Source organism: Rhizopus delemar, genomic scaffold (genome assembly GCF_000149305.1).
Source record: "Rhizopus delemar RA 99-880 supercont3.3 genomic scaffold, whole genome shotgun sequence".
Taxonomy (NCBI): Eukaryota; Fungi; Mucoromycota; class Mucoromycetes; order Mucorales; family Rhizopodaceae; genus Rhizopus; species Rhizopus delemar.
Window position 1 is genome coordinate 1314721 of NW_027137829.1, and position 19705 is coordinate 1334425.

General features: G+C 36.8%; 6 protein-coding genes across 6 annotated transcripts; 3 read left to right on the forward strand and 3 right to left on the reverse strand.

The window, feature by feature from the left end:
* Positions 1-2292: 2292 nt before the first annotated feature.
* On the forward strand, positions 2293-3365 carry RO3G_04700 (uncharacterized protein; the record flags this gene model as incomplete). Its single annotated transcript, XM_067659290.1, has 2 exons — positions 2293-3153; positions 3273-3365. The coding sequence occupies 2 exons, from the start codon at positions 2293-2295 to the stop codon at positions 3363-3365; spliced, it is 954 nt and encodes a 317-aa protein (XP_067515391.1).
* Positions 3366-4841: 1476 nt separating this feature from the next.
* Positions 4842-8301, forward strand: RO3G_04701 (calcium-transporting P-type ATPase, PMR1-type; the record flags this gene model as incomplete). Its single annotated transcript, XM_067659291.1, has 11 exons — positions 4842-5135; positions 5200-5221; positions 5274-5355; positions 5413-5515; positions 5568-5718; positions 5782-6288; positions 6350-6462; positions 6520-7405; positions 7462-7679; positions 7736-7945; positions 8290-8301. 11 exons carry the CDS (start codon positions 4842-4844, stop codon positions 8299-8301), a joined length of 2598 nt encoding a protein of 865 aa, XP_067515392.1.
* A 1840-nt stretch (positions 8302-10141) lies between these two features.
* RO3G_04702 (uncharacterized protein) lies at positions 10142-11150 on the reverse strand (the record flags this gene model as incomplete). Its single annotated transcript, XM_067659292.1, has 2 exons — positions 10142-10801; positions 10857-11150. 2 exons carry the CDS (start codon positions 11148-11150, stop codon positions 10142-10144), a joined length of 954 nt encoding a protein of 317 aa, XP_067515393.1.
* A 530-nt stretch (positions 11151-11680) lies between these two features.
* Positions 11681-14679, reverse strand: RO3G_04703 (chitin synthase; the record flags this gene model as incomplete). Its single annotated transcript, XM_067659293.1, has 6 exons — positions 11681-11934; positions 11984-12983; positions 13034-13201; positions 13250-13944; positions 13999-14347; positions 14392-14679. The coding sequence occupies 6 exons, from the start codon at positions 14677-14679 to the stop codon at positions 11681-11683; spliced, it is 2754 nt and encodes a 917-aa protein (XP_067515394.1).
* Positions 14680-16625: 1946 nt separating this feature from the next.
* Positions 16626-17028, forward strand: RO3G_04704 (uncharacterized protein; the record flags this gene model as incomplete). The annotated part of the gene is made up of 3 exons (XM_067659294.1): positions 16626-16797; positions 16853-16911; positions 16960-17028. 3 exons carry the CDS (start codon positions 16626-16628, stop codon positions 17026-17028), a joined length of 300 nt encoding a protein of 99 aa, XP_067515395.1.
* Positions 17029-18741: 1713 nt separating this feature from the next.
* RO3G_04705 (uncharacterized protein) lies at positions 18742-19357 on the reverse strand (the record flags this gene model as incomplete). Its single annotated transcript, XM_067659295.1, has 2 exons — positions 18742-19298; position 19357. Coding segments are annotated over 2 exons (558 nt in total).
* Positions 19358-19705: the final 348 nt, after the last annotated feature.

Consider the following 19705-nt stretch of genomic DNA (forward strand, 5'->3'; position numbering starts at 1 on the left):
CATTAAAGAAGGCCCTAAGAAGATAAGCAAGCGTGTGATGACAATTAAAACGACTGTAAAGAATATTTGGAAACCAGTATATTTAGAGCCACTGTATGATTTGGTTCACACTACCAATTTATTAGTTACACATAAATTTGCCTTCACAAAGTACATATATTTACAAGTGTTTTGCCAAATATGAAATAGAAGACAAAAACTACAAAAAGACGATAGTTGTGAAACTAAAGATTATATATGACTTTATTAATAAAAATATTGAGGGTATTTATACTTTTTGAATGTCTGGGTCTTTACCGCTATTTCAATTGATCGGTTAAAAGAATGATATGGAATATAAGGAAGGATAGTGGATAATCAATAGCCGCTGTCTACTTGACGAATCAAGGGACAATGAAGTAATTAAACTATTGATCTAATGATAATTATAGAATAGGATTGAACTGCCGTTGTTGTAATCAGGTTCCGATATAGTCTTTTAGAACGCTGGTAGGACAACAGGGCAAGATTGGCTATTGCAGAATTCTCACGTTTATTAATAGAGATCTGGTTAGACTATAATTCTGTAGTATCCAAGTTTATCCATGAATGTTCACTTTATTAGTTGTGTGGATACAACAACAAGAACTGGCAACAAATGAAAACTTTGCGTTGAACAACTTGTGACAAATATTTCTTTGCTGAAGTTTTTCTGAGTCTTGTTCTTTCAAAAGGGGGAAATAACACAAGACTGAAGGATGTGACCAAAAATTATAAGCGGTTGATATTGTTATGTTCTGGTAAAGTAAAAGAAAGAACAAGATAAACCAAAAGAATGCTTTTTGAGACTGAACTTTATTTAAGGCAATCTTGATTATTAAAAAGAAATCATTAAAAAGTCTACTATTTATATTCTTCTATCAATTGGCGGGTAAATGAGTAGTTATGAGCGTAGATCCAATCATTGACACGTTTGATTGAAGAATGATCACTGAATCGATTATGAAAATTTTTAATTCGTTGTTTTTATAGATCTTATTGTTCTTTAACTGATCTGGGAGAGTTGTCCCGTCTTCATTGAGAGGAAAGATATATTTATATGAAGTGCCTCTAGTCAGATCAAAGTTGACTAGGTACCTGATCCATTATTATTCATTTACAGAAATGATGAATAGTAAAGATCATGACTTATTTAGTGTTCATGTTTACTCTATAGAATGAATCGAATAGTGATAGTTTTATATAAAAAGAAGAAGAATATATTTTATTTAATAAAGATTTAAATCATTTTTTTTTGTAATATTATTTTATTGAAAGTTATTTAATAAAAGTAATGAAAGTCACACGTCATGTTGAGTGGTATGCTTTTAATGTAGACTATGATGTCGAAGTTTTTCAAAAGTGGTTGAAACAATTTGTTGTGGTAAAAATGGGGTTCCATCGAAAACATAACGCCAGTGTGCTCGCCAGATGTATAGTAAAGTGTGTGAGTAGATCCGCAGTAATTGTGTATTATCTACAAAGTCAAAACGACTTAAGTTCCTTAAAATGATTTCTACATCTTCGGGATGAAACTCGAGATAAGGTGCAAATCGAGATAGGACTCCGTGCCATTGCTTAGGATAGGGGGGTTTTAGGTAAAAGTAGTATAACAACAAAGATAAAGAAATACTGTTAGAACTTGGTATCTCTTTATTAAGTTAAGATAACTAAGATTCCATCTGATAAATTCTACACGTAAAAAGTGAGAGTATTTATAGACATGATACGGATAAAGAATTAGGACAGATTTATGATCAGTTCGACAGAATAGATGATTACTATTTCTGATTATTAGTTTAGCTTGTTCCTAGCTTGTATTGTCAATTATGCTATTGGGATGGTTTCAGATAACTCTGGATGTAGGACTATTTAGGAGACGGTACGGATGAATATAAAATCCTCTAGTTCCGTGATTGGATATTACGGCTAATAATAATATCTCAGTTATGATAAATGTTTACATGACTTAATGATGATCCGGTAAGTAATTGTCATTCCTTATTCAACATGCTCATATCATCAATAAACTATTTTACAACCATGTCATCTTATTTGACTATGTGAAGTTAATATGAATAAAGCTTAATATAAAAATCTAATCAAAGTCTTTTATTGATCTGTATTGGGAATAATGTTATAAATGGTTCCAAGTTATGTCAACATATTATTTAGGATCATATTTGATTCCTTTTACTAAAATAAAGTGACTATAATCTTATGTATCCTTAACAGGACTTCACTTTTCAAGAGAACTCAATTTTCTATGATGTTATGGCTAGTCCAAAAAACCATGTCAAAGCTTTCTTCAGACTTGCTGAGCTGTCTGAAGCCGAATATACGAAGCAGTTTGCTTATTTCACGCTACGTAGCACCTTTATTCCTTGCTACATGACATTGGTTAGCAAAATAATCCATTACCATATTCTCAAGAGCAAAAAGAATCCAAAAACAGGAAGCAAGTTTGAGACATGGGGTGCCGTCGTAGACCTAAATAAAAAGGCGTTCAAGCATCAAAGATTTCAAAAGTCTTTGCAGTTCCAAGGAACTCTCGAAACAGATAGAGTCGGTGTCTCCATAATAAAGCAAAACACTGATACAAGCAGAAAGCCGCCTAATCCCAACATTGAAAAGAAAGTGGACGGTAATCAAACAGAGCACATTGAAGGATTGGATCAAGCCGACTTAAAGAGCACAGAAGGCAAATGTGTCTTGATAGACCCTGGAAAGCGGAACATGATGTACTGTATGAAAGAAACCAACACTATCGAAGAAAAACAAACACTTATATTTACCAAGAACAACCGTTCAAAATGTTCAAGGCACTTCAGATATTTAAGAAAGCGTACTCAACCTCTTGCGGTCCAGAAAGCTGAAGCAATCCTTTCTAGATCTGAATCCAGCTCTGTGAACTTGAGAAGGTTTGTACAGTACATTCAAACAAGAGCATCAGTAAAACACACTTTGTACGAATATTATGGAAATGAGACAACAAAGTCTAAAGAAACATATTTCCCTGAATCCGAATTTGACTTTCGAGTCGACCAAAAATGCAATTTGTATTATGGAAGTCTGTTCATAGCAAAAATTCGTGATTTTTTCCCTCAACCTGAGAATTACTCTACTGATAGCTTTGTAAAGTCTCAACCGTATGCTACCTACCTACAAATAATGCTACAACAAAAGCATATTTCAGAAAGACTAGATGATAGTGAGAAAAGCAAAGCTCTAGGACTGGCAAAAGAGATGTATAGACAATCACAGAAAAGCAATTACAAAAAGACTATCAGTACAGCATTAGAAAAGCTACAACTTTTACCTTTTCGAAAATTGAAGTTTTCAAGTAAACTCTTCTTTGACCAGAATGATCAAAAATTGGTACGTATCTTAAGAGCAATGTTTGGTCAAGATGCTGTCTTAGTTTTTGGAGATTGGTCTGCCTCTAATGTCAAGTATCAAGAATCGACAAGAAGCAAGGGGTTAATCAGGATGTTAAAGAGGAACGGGTTTGTTGTCTACTTAATCAATGAATACAAAACATCTTCCCATTGTCCAGCCTGTGAAAATGAATTAGAAAAATTCAAAACTGTGCCAAACCCTCGCCCTTACCAACGGAAAAAGAAGCCAGACGTACTATGCAATGGTTTGTTGAGGTAATCCAAAGAAAAAAAAACCATATTAACTCTTGATAACTAATGCAGTACTAGGTGTAAGAGCCTCTTTTGTCTTAAACAACAAACCACAAGAATAAAAAGAAGACTTTGGAATCGTGATCAAGCAGCCGTATTGAATTTTCTCAAGATCTTAAATAGTTTGAGAAAGACTGGCGAACGCCCTAGCCTTTTCACCAGAAAATATCTTTTAGACTGATTATCTTTAAGTAGAACAAAAATAGGAAAATCAGAAAAAATTCTCCACCAAGGCTATCGCTTTGGTCATATAATACAGGTATTGCATTAAATCAAGTACAAAGCGACAACAATAAATGTGCTAAATGAAATTTTCATTTAGGTTAATGACATTTATTTTTCTAGAAATGACATTTGTTTTTTTGCTAAACGAAGTTTATTTTCTTCAAACCGACAAAATTTACCAGCCCCACTGTATCAAATTTGGAAATGAAGGATAACGCTAGACGTTTGATTTTTTTGTACAATCATTGAATGAATAGATTAGTTTAAATTTCAATACAGTCAACACATGAGTGGTTTGTAACTCTCGCCAAACAATGATTGTACATATTTATTGACATCCTTCGAATGTCGATCAACAGTGTGTATTAATAGCTCCTTTCTTTATGAGTGTGGCAATAATTGATGACACAAGTACCAGCAGCGATGAAAGTGATGGTGAGTTTGATGTTTGTGAAAATTACAAATTCAACAAATATGACTGAATAAAAAGAAGCCAAAGTCAGTACTACCCTATCATCGTCATAAGCCAATACGAAAAGCAAGCTTTGTTAACTTGGACAAGTAACATGAGAGTGATGGTTTATAATTGTTGTACTCAATTTAGGACTTTATCCTTGTAAATGAAAAGCTCTTTTTTTCTTTGAAAAAAGGGGGCCATTTCAGTAATAAATATTGATAAAAATAAAATCTATCAATGCTTTAACGAATTACTTCTTTTATATCAGCTTTTGATAATAGCAATGATTTTCACGATAAATAAGCAGACAAAGAGGGATTTCTTTTGGTGATCAAATTAAGAAATACGTCGATCAAGAGTGAAACCTTCATTAATTGAACAATCAAGTCCGCTCCTTTATTTAAAAAATTAAACTGTTTCCCCTTTCCTCATTTTTCTTTTAAACGTTATCTATGACGTCTTTGCCAGTGGGTACAACAACAACACCATCGGCCAAAGCAGCTCGTCAGTCGATTGAAGAAGTAGCAAATGATCTCAATACAGATCCTGTCAAAGGGCTGCATCCAGCTGATATCCAAAGTTTGAGAGCTTTGTATGGTACTAATGAGCTCGAGGCAGATGATGACGAGACTTTGTTTTCGAAATTTCTTGGTTCCTTCAAAGATCCGCTTATCCTTCTATTGCTTGGCTCAGCTTGTATATCGGTTCTTATGGGTCAATTTGATGATGCTATTAGTATTACCATGGTAAATAAGACATGTCAGAAAAAGATAAATAAACTAAAAGCATTTTTCTTTCCTCTTTATACAGGCTATTATTATTGTAGTAACAGGTATATAAACAAGAATAAATGAATACGCGTGTTTTACTTACAATTGCTTCAGTTGCTTTCGTTCAAGAATATCGTTCGGAAAAATCACTAGAAGCTTTAAACAAGCTAGTCCCACATCACTGCCATTTAGTAAGGTATACACAACAGAGAACCTTTTAAACTAGTAAACCTACAACTCGTTTTTTTTTTAGAGAAGGAAAAATGGCAGATGTGCTGGCAAATGATCTAGTCCCAGGAGATGTTGTACATTTTGGTGTGGGTGATAGAATCCCTGCAGACTGTAGAATAACTAAAGTAACACAAAAGGGCTTCGACATTTAAAAAAAGAAGGCTTACAATTCTATAGTGTATTGGATTAGAAATTGACGAATCAAATTTAACGGGTGAAAATAAGCCTAGAAGAAAAATATCTGAAGCTATTGCAACGCCCAACTTTACTGAATTGGCATTGAATGAAAGAGAAAATATTGCTTTTATGGGTACACTTGTGCGCCAAGGTAAACACAGACAACAGACATTACCTGTCAGGTTTGTTGACTCTTTTATTTTTTATTGGTTAGGACATGGTGAGGGTATTGTGGTAGCTACTGGCAAATATACGGAATTCGGGCATGTGTTTGAGCTTATGCAAGAAGTAGAAATTAGAAAGACGCCGTTACAGATTAGTATGAATGACCTTGGTAAACAATTATCCTTGTTTTCCTTTGGTGTCATTGCTATTATCGTCTTGATTGGTATCATTCAACAACGTAGCTGGCTAGACATGTTCACTATAGGTGTCAGTTTGGCCGTCGCTGCTATTCCTGAAGGCTTGCCCATTGTTGTCACAGTCACCTTAGCCTTAGGTGTCCTTCGTATGGCCAATCGAAAGGCCATTGTTAAACAATTACCATCAGTAGAGACACTTGGATCCGTGAACGTAGTATGTGCTGATAAGACTGGAACCTTAACTGTGAATCAGATGACAGTAACAAAAGTATTTACAATCGAAGATCAAACATCTTTTGACTATGAATACAAGACGCCAACAAAAATAACTGAGGCTTTACGACAAACTTTGAAAATCGGTAAGTGATTCATTTGAATTTCCTTTTTTGTTTTATTAAATTTTCCCTTTTTTGTGGGTAGGTAATCTGTGTAATAATGCTCAGGTTGGAGAAGGTGGTAAGATATATGGACAGCCCACGGAGATGGCCTTGTTGGACGTAGTCATTCGTGGTGGGATGGTTGATGAGCGCATGGTAAGAGTACAATTCGTGGAATAACATGTGTTATTTGTAGACTGATTTGTAATGTAGAATTATGAACGTCTTGGTGAAGTACCTTTTAATTCTGATGTGAAATATATGTCTGTCACCTGTCGCGAAAAGAACAATGCACAGGCCAAGATCTATGTTTACGTCAAAGGTGCGACTGAGGTGATCTTGGATAGGTGCTCGACATACTATAGATCGGATGGTACCAAGCAACCCTTGACGGCTGCTTTGAAGCAAACGGTTGATCAACATGTGGCTGCCATGAGCTCTCACGGTCTTCGTGTGCTCAGTACCGCTTTTGGCGAAAGTGAAAATGATTTATGTTATACTGGCTTTTTAGCTGTCCATGACCCTCCTCGTCCAGGCGTGAGTGAAGCGATCCAGCTGCTCGTTCAAGGTGGTGTTAAGGTCGTGATGATCACGGGTGATTCTGAAGCAACAGCCATGTCTATAGCGCGTCGTTTGGGTATCCCAACAAGTGCTGCCAAGAGTTGCTTGACTGGAAAAGATATCGAAAATATGACTGAACGTCAATTGCAAGAAGTAATTCATTCCGTCTCCGTCTTTGCTCGTACAACGCCTAAACACAAGTTGGCCATCGTGCGTGCTCTCCAAGAAACAGGTGCTGTGGTAGCTATGACAGGTGATGGTGTTAATGACGCACCAGCATTGAAGATGGCTGATATTGGTATCTCGATGGGTAAAAGTGGGACGGATGTGTCCAAAGAGGCTGCTGATATGATCTTGGTTGATGATGACTTTTCAACCATCTTACACGCTATTGAAGAAGGAAAGGCTATCTTTTACAATATTCAAAACTTTTTGACATTCCAATTGAGTACCAGTATTTCCGCTTTATCGCTTATCGCTATCTCTACTATGTTTGGTCTGAAAACGCCATTGAATGCTATGCAGATTTTATGGATCAGTAAGGATCAACGACGAAAAAAAAAAAGAGATAAATAATTAACTGATTTTATTTAGATATCATCATGGACGGTCCCCCTGCTCAATCTTTAGGTGTTGAACCTGTCGATCCTGAAATTATGAAGAAACCACCAAGAAGTCGAAATGCCAACATTTTAACAAAGCCACTCATTACTCGTGTCTTGTCTGCTGCTCTTATTGTTACTATGGGTACCATGTTTGTGTACGTGTCTGAAATGTCTGACGGTATTGTTACAAATAAGGACGCAACGATGGTAAGTTTCTGATATGAAGCAATAAGACGTCCTTTTTATAATACATTTTGAAATAGACCTTTACTACTTTTGTTTTCTTTGACATGTTTAATGCGCTTGCTTGTCGTTCAGAAAAGCAATCGATATTCAGCATTGGGTTTTTTTCCAACAAAATGTTTAACATGGCTGTAGGCGGATCTATTGTGGCACAGATGGCTGTCGTTTATATTCCCTTCTTCCAATCTATTTTCCAAACTGAATCTTTGACTTTGCATGAATTGATGAAAGTAATTCTGGTGACCAGCACTGTATTTTGGGTAGATGAACTTAAAAAGTTACTTCGATCCAAAAGAATTATACGCTCTGGATCTCGTATAAACTATCGTATTATTCAGTCAGAAGAAATCGATAGAGCCACTGATCTTGTATAGATAAAAAGTTACAGATAATATATATAATTTTTTTGTTAAAAAAGATTTTTTTTTGGAAAGTTTAAAAATCTGTTCTTTAGATAAGCTGTATTACTACTAGCTGAACAAGATGATTTTCAAAGTTATATGTATTTCAAGTCGAAAGAAATTTAAACTATATTATAATTTAGTCATATTAAGAAAATATATTCTGTAAATAGGAGCTTGATTGAATTACGTAAATTAGCCAGTGTTTTTCTCAACACGTACATGCACACTAGCTTGTGAAAGGTCTCTGCCCATTTAAATTCTTAAAGGGTTTTGATATAAAATAGGGAAAATTTTTTTTTGTTATTTATATCAGTTTGTGAGTTGACACTTGTTTTTAACACTTTGTCAAGCAAACTTCGTAGTTTTCTATTTTTTATTTTTATTTTAAAAGAAAAGCCTAGAGAGCATCATATTAGTAAATAAGGTTGAAACAGGGAGTTTTTCTTTCCATTTAAAATGGTTTCAAGTCCCCTACATAAGTTTATTGTCATGCAGTCGTTTTGGCACAAAGCCCGACATCTTCGTCTGTGCATGTCTGATATTATCTATCAATACCAAGTTTTAACTATTCTGCCTTCAAAAAGGCTTATCATAAGCTATAAATCGACATACTCCTTTTGATTAAATGGCCTCTTTTAAAAACACATTATGCCACAATTTAAATAAAAATAGGCAAGCTTTTTTTTTGTAGCTTTGAAAAGGAACTTAAAGATGCAAAATTATAAAAACTTGTTAAGGGCATTGTAGATAGTGCGAATGTTATAAAGATATTACCTCTCTCTCTCTCCTGCCTCTATTACAGAATTTAGCAAATGTATAGCTGGAGAAGCCCATGGAAGTAACATCATTTTTTAAAGGTTTTAGTTGCGTTTTTTCAAAACGCTTCACTGCCTCAATTTTTTTCTTTTGTATTTTTTAATGAATCAAATATTAGGTGGAGGTTTTTTAATAAATTAAACAGTAAGTAATAATAAATCTACTTCGTTCTACTAGATAATCTTCTTAAAAAAAGCTGTCGATTTAAGCTATGAGCTTTTATTCTATTACTTTTTAATTATAAAACTAAAGTTTGTTGAGAATTATATAATAAAATCTGGCACCTTTTTTTTTTTTTTTTTTTTTTTTTTTTTTTTTTTTTTTTTTTTTTTTTTGCTGCTGTATGGATGAAACGAGGATATGCCGTTGAGTTGATATTCCAAAAGGCAATGCTTAAGAGAGAAAGATGAGGCGAATCTTGTTATTCCAGCTACTCTTGAAGAAAAGTATGAATTGACTGAAGAGCCAAGCTTGAGGCAGCTAGAGAATCGAATGGACAACTCTAAAAGACGGGAGTTTAGCGAGTCACCAGTTGGTCAAAAGAGTAAGGCAAGTTGAGGGACCGTGCATTAGAACAAATTGATAAAAAAATAAATCAAGCATAGTCTAAATCAATGAAAAGTTACGAGTGTGACATCTATTGTAGCACTTGATCAACCTGAGGGAAAATGGAACCTTGTAAGTTTTTAAAGCAAACAGCCTTCTGGATTGCTGGTCATGCTTTATGCGAGTACCTGGTGATATGGATTGTATCGAAATGTGTCACCTGAGTGCTTCTTGAATGGGGATCAATCGAATGAGAGGAACAAAGAAGGGGATGATTGGAGGTGACAGTCGTTGCTTTTGTTATAAATGATTTCAAACAGGTCAAATTTACGAGTTGTTGTAAAAAAGTTGTCTAATCCATTATGCTCTTGTAATATCATTTAGTGCCCTTGGCAGTGATAAATGACCAATATAAAATTGATATCATTCGTGTGCATCAGCAACCATTGTATACATGAGTTTGACCCAAGTTTTATATAAATTGTACTCTTTGATAAATACAGACAGAGAAACTCCTTACTTAATAGATTCAGCTAAACATTTATACTTTATTTCCAAATAAAAAAAAAACAAGGAATGGTTATGGGATGATGAAGCTCTGGAATCATAATAAAGTATGTGGATAATGATGATCAAAAGAGAAATTCAAAAGATGATGTGTTAAATATGAGAAGCAAAAGTTGAAATGATATCTGTTAATGTGATGACACCTTGGAGCTGTCCAGAAGTAGAATTAACCCACCAAAGTTTATCCGCCTTTCTTAAAGCAAAGGCAGTCAGTATTTGTGAAAGGGTGAATTGATCATGACAGGTCTTTGGGGATAACAAATCACCATGACTTTCTTTGAGATACATCACAACTGGTTTTGATAGACTAGGCCACCTTTCTCTATTCAACCCACGCAAATCACTTGCGCTCAATTCGGTCACAAACTCGCCTAAATCATCTACAATCGGTAAAGCGCTCAGTCTGTTATCTCCACCGAGTTTCAAAAAGGCTTCGATGGCAGTAATCTTGAAGTTGACGATGGAATGAACTCCTAATGGTTTAATATCAGACACAGACAAGTCAAGCAATTCAGAACCCAATCGATGATTTTCTAATTGAAAGTATTGGATGAGATCCATTTGAGATAACAAGAGATAGTTTAAAGGTTCTTGTTGTTCAATCAACACGCGATGTTCAATAGTAAACCATTTAATCAACTTGTCTAATGAATCGCTCGATTTCAAAATAGCCACATTTTCACCAAAATGAATAGCTTCCTTTAATGTGATCAACAAGACATCTTCACGTACTTTGGCAGTGTCAGCAGTGATCTAGCGTTTCACGGTCAGTTTGTTTTTTCCCACGTTCATTTTATCATCTTCTTACTTGTGTACTTAATAGTCTTAGTAAATCCAATGCGCTCACAATCTTGATATATTCCTTTTTATTATCGACTGTGTATTGATAGATGGGTACTGACCGAATATCATTTGCTAATAAAAGATCTAATGCTTCTTCAATTGTAGCCGTAACAGGTAAATCGATTAATTTTCTTTGTTGATCCACTGGCTTCACTTTTTGAATCAAGTCATCAATGCGACTGGATACTATAAATTGTTGATACCCTTTAAGGCTTGTTTGGTTTACACTTGAATTATTGCTATTTAATAAAGTTGTCATTTTAGACGAGTTGAAAAGAAGAAAAAAAAATTTTTTTTTAAAAAAAGTTTATAAATGCAAACACAGAAATGACGTTTTTTCTATTAAAAGTTGGACCTTAGTTCGGAAATTCAAATGGAAAGAATGCAACCAAAAAAAAAAAAAAACGTCTTTTCGGTAGATTTACACGTCATGCTGTTTAAACACTTTGACGATATGAATAGAGATGCGCTCGTCTCGACTGAAAAATAGATATGAAAACAATAGCCTCCGTACAAATACCTGACGGCTTAGTGTCTAATCTCATCTGATTTTAAATGTATCTTTCATTATTTTTTTTTTATTAGTCAAAGGTGCGGTACCTAAATAAGATATTATTTGCAAAATCAGCAGATATGCATAAAGTAAAACATCCAACAAATTATTATTTGTTCATTCAAAAGGAAACAAAGAATCAAATCATTTAAAATGCCTTTGGGCATTTATCATTTCAAGCGGATGGGTCCAAGGACTGACTGAGGAGTGAACTGGATGGTTTATTAAAGGTGAGATTAAAATATGTCCTTGGGTGTTTTCAAACGTATCTTGACAGGTTCTGGTTTCAGCCCTCTACGTTCATTTTCCCAATCACGCCATGTTTTCATAATGAGTCGTTTTGAATCAAAGATCCCTTCGCCATCACCATGGCCCTCCTGCTTCTTTTCACCGACCACGACACGCGTCGCACCCCATGAAAAGTCATCAAAATGCCAGAAAGAATACAAAGGAAGCAGCATGTTCCAGACAGGCAAAGCACAGATATAAACTAAAGAAACATGAGAAGTTTTTCAAGATACATCACAAACGCTACTTACTCACGAGCCAGCAGATATAGATCCACTTGAATGTGGTGATCGAGATCAAGATGGCCGGCAAGAACAGGATGGCGACGAGTAGACCCAACGACTGCCACTGAGGGTCTGTCGATAGGGCGGTTTGAACGATCAGATAGATGGACATTACGATCGCTGCAGGCAACACGAGGGTGCCGATGAGATCTACAAAGACAGAGAATTGCATCGATAAGCAGGCAATACCGCAAAGATCAGAGACAAGCACCAGCTCCATCAGGTTGTGAATGGTCGAGTTGATCCATCGTCGACGCTGTGACAAGAGAACGGACAGTGTGTCGGGCACGACCGTACGACAACGTGCTTGAGGCACAAACATCATCTGACGCTTGGGAAAGGTACGAAGCATCAAGGTCGACAGGAATCGATCCTCACCCAGGAGGAGCAGATTCTTTTCATGCAGTGTCGTCACCGTGTTTTGGTTGTACTCGAGCACGATGTCTGGATTGGCAAGGATAGGCACCCATGCACCGCACTTGGGTGCCTTGATACGGTACATGCTAAAGCAGCCAGGAAGACAGGTCACCATACCAAAGAGAGATTCAAATGCTTTGGCATAGTGGTGTGAGATGTAGTACTCGAATACCTGAATCGCTGTAACCCAAGAAGCCCTCTTGTTCGCAATCCGTGTCTCTCCACAGAGTCCCATGATGGTGATATCATTGGCCATCGCTGCCACCATGTAGGTGAGCGCGTCTGGTAAAACTTCTGTATCAGCATCCACCATCAAGACCGTCTCGAACCTGTCGGGTGTCACACCCTTCATGAGCCATGTCATTTTCCAAAAGATGTCATAGTCAAGTTCTGTCAATCGATCATTGAGTAGGACGCGTTGAAAGAAGGTCATCAGGATCACTTGGGAATCACGTTTGCCCCGATTGCCTGCTTTGGGACCCCTTTGTTCTTCTTCTGTACCACATTTGACAATCGTTATACAAGGCGTACCGTTGTAGTGACCAGCATACTAATCAAGACAGGTTACTCTCTCTTATATGCTCTTCGCATACCACTTACCACTTTAGCCATATTCAATTGTTTTTCTCCATTGGCCACCGCAAGGTAAGAACAGGCTTTTGGATGAGCCATCAAAGGATCCAGGTCCATCATGTCAATCACAATATCCGGTGTCGACCTTGACTCGCCTGCGCCTGTGATCAATCCGTCTGCGATCACGAAAAAGATCTAGAACGAATGTTAGGGGTTTCTCTTTGACCGGTGTCCTTTCCTCACCTTGTGTTGATCGGAATAGGTCGTATTGGACAAACTGTCCATGGTGGTCCTCAAGCCTTCTTCCCCTTCTGAATAACACGTGACGAGCATCACAGTATAGAGTTCTGTGTTGACAATATCCGAACGAGTCCCATTCAGCCGTCCGCGTTCCGTACTTTCTAAAGAACTCTCACTCGTCGCACTTTTCAAGAGCGTTGCATGATTCGCTGGATCATCATTGCCACCCTGAACCGAACGCCATGCCAACCAATTCGATCGACCGCCAGGCTTGGTCAGGCGACGTGCGATCACCCACTGAAAGAGGAGGGCCATGGAGTACCGGATGATGATGATGGCCAAGACGACGGCAAACATGATGTTCATTATGATCTTGTCCGCGATACATCCACTCAGTTCCCGTGTGGCGATACCGATGCTGTGTCGAGCGACAAGACACGATCGAGCCTGTTTGCCTTGGTTGGTATAGAGCAGCGCATAGGTCATGTCGTTCCCCTTGGACGATTGGATGGCTTGATCGACAGTGGGTCCAAAGTTGTTGTTGTACTGGGTGAGATTCAGGATGCTGCCGCCGACCAAGACAAGCTGGTGATCATGAATATCTTGCCATTCAAAACTAATGTATCGCGTGCTCGGACGATAGGATTGCAGCTTTCTTAAAGGAATGCAAGTCTTGTTTTTTGAGGTTAACGTTTGACCTAAAGAGTGTATCAATCTCTTCATTCCCCTGTTTACTGTCTTTCAAAACATACCTTGACTGCCTGTCACAGTACACGGAGAGAGGGTAGGATCTGCTGAACCATGTCTGTAGGGTGCACAAGCGCCATGTGTGTCTCCGTCAAACAGTGCTCCAAGCTCCATACCTTGAAACTCAGTTGTCAAATTCATGCCTTGAGTTTGCATAAAGTTTTGCATGGTACCAAATGAATACAGCTTTCCAAAGACTGACACCTCACTTCTTTGAACTCGCTGCCTTGTACCATTCACCAGGGTGGAATAAGGATAGCCTTCTGCTTTCTCTGGACAGATGTTGAGATGTAAACCATAGATGATATAGGCCAGTAAGCCACACAACAGAGCGATCAAGTAACATAAAGTCACCTAGACAGGAAGGTCAGTCGTTTTTATAAAAGCAGGTTCCCTACCTTTTCTCGCCAGGCTTGCTGCATGTTCTTGTTTGACTTGCCAAAACAGGTACGCAAGAAATAAGAAGGAATACAGCAGGTGGCCAAGTAAGCTATCCAGGCCCAGGCACCCATCCTCGTCTTTTCTGTTTCTTCTTGTTCTTTTTGATGTCTCTTTTCATCCAATTGACATTGTAAATGATGTGGTATCTCTTGAGATTGAATCATGGTCGTTCGTCGTCTTTGACGCTCTGGCCTGGATAGTGATTTTGACCTTTTCATGCCTAAAGGAAGTTGTAAATCTGTCATTTCCTTGTGTAATGGTATGACAAGTAAGGGTCACTGTGCTACCCTTGATTTTGAAAACAGCAAAAAAAAAGGGGAAAAAAAAAAAAAAAAAAAGAGAAAAAGGACAGGTCTGTGAATTTCAAAAAAAAAAAAAAATAGCGGTTTCAGTTTAATTGTATGATTTGATCTTTGTTTCTTAGAGGATATGTGCCTCGTTATAGATCGTTGATTGGACATTTGGAAATGTTTTTGTCTGCTGTCGAAAAAAAACATGAAAAATTTTCACGTCGGCTTGCAAAAAAAAAAAAAAAAAAAAAAACCAGGGCCAATCGACAGAGAAAAAGACAGATCAAGGCAAGTCAGTGACATTGGATTATTTTCTTTGCTTGTACACCTCATTGATTGCTATCTTCAACCGATGTCTCACTTGTATCATTTAAGTAAAGAAAAGGGCATGCTATGCCTTGAAGCTCTGGTTGAAAAAAGGGTAACGGTGCTCGCAAGCAAGTCAAAGTCATATATCAGAACACAGTAGATAAAGCCAAACGGTGGCCTATACAAGATAGAGCCTATTTAACCACATCTCACTTTTCAGGACAATACAGTGTACTTTAAATAGCTTCGAATCTTGCTTTAAATGAAGAAAAAGATGGTGTGAGAAATAAGTTTGTAGTCAATTACATTGTTTTTGTTTCACAATAAAGAAACGATGGCTTTGTTTGTTCTTTATCTTTTGAAAACTTCTCCATTTAGGAATAGCTATCGTTCCATGTTGGGAAACTGCTCGTTTACTAAAGTGTCATCTATCGCTAAACACAAGCAGACAAGCTCTTTGTGATATCAAGCTGTGACGAGGGATAAATTAAAAATATTCATTTTGCTGCACAAGCCCTTTTTTTATTAGAAGGTAACGAAGAATGAATACGGACAATTTCAAGTACTTCATCTTGTGCTCTTTTCAAAGAACAGAATGTATTTGCTTGTGCTTTATTCATTTAGCATGGTTCCAAGGCATTTTATTTATTCATAAAAAAACATCTTGTATAAATGCTAAACTATATGAATGTTATAAAGCAAGCATGCATGTTTTAATAAAAATCTTTATAAGGAAATCACATCTTTTTTAATTAAATGGCGTAAAAAAAAAAGCGATTTTTCATGAGCAATTCAATAGAGATAAATCCTTACAATTCCATAGTGCTATTGATTGGGAGCAGTGAATAGCTCTGGAAAGGATTCTGCTTTATACAAAAAGATAGATACACATCTTACAATGGGCATGTGGACGAAATTTAAAGTGACTTGCTTCTTGAAGGCTTGCCAAAATTTTCTCTTAAACTCAAATCATCACTAAGAAGACGTAGGGGCAATTTAAGAACGGAATCGAGTTATTGGCGATCTCACTACCAGCAATGGCTTTTTTTTTGCAAGAGAGGATGTCGCAAGAGAATGATGTGATCAGAGCTTCTATAGAACAGGAGGATTAAACATTTGAAAAGAGGTCGCTTGGCATCTGGAGTATGAATCTAAGACATCTAGATGTGAAATCCTCTGTTTATAATCACCCTTTGTTAAAATACTTTTGTATTCAGATTCATCAAAGCCTTTCTCTTATTCTCATACTTGAGCAAGTGCTCAGAGAAGGAAATACGAAAGCGATAACCACGTACAGCTCAGTTAAGTGAGAAAATCTAACGTTTAGATTGAAGATATAGAATAGATATATGAATACACTGATTCATCTACGCTCTAGTGAGAGCCTCCTGTCAAGAATCCACCTCTGCCAGGACACACAATAACGAAGCCACCGCTTCGTGAGTTCAGTATACGCGCAATTTAATGTCCGCATCATTTCGTAGTGACGAAATAGATTGCAGCGTCTTTGTTTAGCGCAATCAACGCCTCTCCCTTTTTTTTTTTTTTTCTCTTTTTTTTTTTTCTTTATAGAATACATCTAAAAAATAAAAATGCCCAAGGAACCCTCTACCAAGGTTAGTAAGCGTGCCACTGCTTCTGATGACAAAAAGAAACGCGGAAAGAAAGATCCCAACGCTCCCAAGCGTGCTTTATCTGCCTACATGTTCTTTTCTCAAGCCAATCGTGAAAAGGTTATCAAGGAAAACCCTGAGGCTAAGTTTGGTAAGTTGCAGGTATACTCCAAAGACCAAAAAAAAGCTCATCTTTCTTTCTAAAGGCGAAATTGGTAAAATTCTTGGTGCTAAATGGAAAGAAATGACAGAAGAAGAAAAGAAGGTAAACCAGTGGACGTGTTTTTCTTACGTGTATTCACACTTTTTATAGCCTTTTGTTGAGAAGGCCGAAGCTGACAAGAAGCGTTATGAAGATGAAAAGGCTAAGGCTGCTGCTTAAATGCATTTTTATATAAAGAATCATTTTCGACCTAATCTTTTAAATGCCTCTTTTCGTTCACCCATGGCCTTGTACCGATTTTTTTCTTGTCTTTCGGCATCTTTGAACGTGGGCTGGTATTTCGATTTTAAAATACGACGAATGGCTTCTACGGATAATTTGAACTCTTGAGATAATTTTATTGAATCATAAACATCAGGTTGCTGCATGGAGAGAGTGAGAACATGGCACTTTTTCATTCATTCTTTTTACCCTAAAAGCTAACGCTCTGATTTTTTCCATTGTTTCTCTTGATACTCGCTTTTTGGGTGACCACTGAGTCGCCGTGGTTTTTACAGGCGCATTGCCTGTGGTCAATGTTCTTATCGATCGAGTTAAAAAAGTCGAAAAGATGGTCATGAAGAGGGAAAAAAGAAAAATTCTAAACAGTGATGCGTTTAGATTTTAAGAGTCACAAAGTACCACTGCTACTCTTGTTATCGCTTTTTGTCTTCTTATCCAAGTAATCCACCAAACGATAACAGGACCCATATATTGAAACCTTTTTTTTTTCCGAAAAGTCGTAAACTGTTTGTATCTCAAGAGGGCCTATCGTAAACATCAACAAAATACAAAGCAAGAATGGTATGAAGGAGGGATAAAAAAAGTATGTTCTTTGCAAAGGCCTATGCATCTTGGCCTTTAAGCTGTATCATACAGAACGCGTAATCAGTAAAGGTGGCTTAGTTAATAAGAGCGGTGGATTCAATTAGAATTTAAAGTAAAGGAGTAAAAGAGATACATACGAAATTAACCAATATGAAAAAAGTATTGGCTTCTGTGTAATTATTGCTTGAAGGAAGAAAACGTGGGTTACTTGTTCAAACTAAAGGAATCGTTGCTGAGACGATAGTCATTGATGCATTCCGTAAATAAATGCAAATTCTCAGAGGGAGGAATAAACAATTCAAATGTTTAGTGCGCTATGAACTGGTTGTTTAAATAGACTTTTGAATGAATAAATAGGTTGAACTCTACTTCAGAATGAATGAGCTTCATCTTGTTTGTACCACACTACCTCGTTTTAGTTCTGTGATACCTTTCGTCATCCATTTACATGGGACACCACTTTTCTAGAAGACTTTAAACAACGAAAGAGATCTTGATTTGTGTTGCCCACCGGAGACTGAACACAGAATCATAGTTGTGGATAGAAATGCATGCTGTTTTTACTGCTAAGCAAAAAGAAAGCAGGATTGGTTTTGAATCGATCATGGATCTAAACAGAATTTTCTGCTGCGGATGAGAAAACGAATCTCAATTTCAAAAATAGCACCGAAATACAAGTCGGATGAATGCTTAAGCATTTACACACAAGAAGCAAGTTAAATAGACACAAGTGTTCATATTACATGCTAAAAAGAGAGGGAAGGTATGTTTATTTTACAAAATAAATAAAGACAGTGAGTATGAGTATAGAGAAGAAGAGATCCAAAAGGCCTGATCGAGTATGAATAAGATATTTAGGTGCTTGTATAGATATGTATGTTTTACGTATATAGATGTGCGTATAAAGAGATGAAATCAAAGTAGATTATTGTACATGAAGTGTATTTGTGTATAGAAGTGAAAGGAGTGTGGTCAAGGAAAGTATTGAGCTTTTGTTCATAGAATGGTATAGTGAAAACATGGTGTTTGTAAGATGCATATGTATAGAAAGGAAAGGAAAGAGGATTAGATCGATTTATGGCTGAGTCGTTTGGATGAATTGGCTATCTTTCGACGACGATGCTTGAGGTCTAGGAAAAGAACGCCCGTCGTTGGATTTGTATTAGGGGGTGGTACTGGCTGTGGAGCCGGTTTGGCTTTTGGTGATGCTGATTTTTTCAATTTTGCACGAAGGGCTTCCATCACCTTTTCATGATTTAATTTTTTTTGAGGAGGAGATGGTTTGGGCTGTACTGTGTTCAATTCCATAATGTTCTCATAGGATAGTGTGCGTTTCATGGAAGTTTTATGTTTTTTTTTTGTTGGTTTTGTTGAAGGGGGAGTAGGAGGAGGAAAGAAGGGAAGGTCGGGTGGTGAATTGGAAACGAGTGTACAGAAATCAGTAGATGGTGAAGCGACTGAAAAGAAATCAAGAGAAGGTGAAGATGCGATACTTGCATTCTCGAACATTGCATATTGAAATTCGGGAGTGAGTAATGATGAGGGTTCCATTCCTGATGGAAAGGAACCGAGATCAGCATGTTGTTCTGGAAATCGATCAAGGTATCCTTGCATATTAGGCACTAGGTAATAACTGTTAGACTTTCTTTTCTATCGTGCGACTTAGATACTGATACATACTGTGATTATGAAAACTGGGATAATTCAATTGATATTCTAAAGGGTTTGTCTGTAAGTGCTTTTCATTTAATTGAGATAGATCCTCTGCTCTTGTTAACTATTTTTTAAAATTATTGGTTATTAAGAGTTTTATTCGAACTAATGAAATAATATCTTACGTTATTTTCCTGATCGTTTGCTAGCATGATGGGCTCTGTCAATCGAGGATTTGAATAGTATTGATTAAAGTCATTTATTGAAGATCTGTCGTTAAATGGCATTGATTGTGATGTATAATGTAGTGATATTGTGTTGTCCCAATGGTATTGTTTAAAGGACATTCTAACATACAACTCAGGAATAGAGAGAA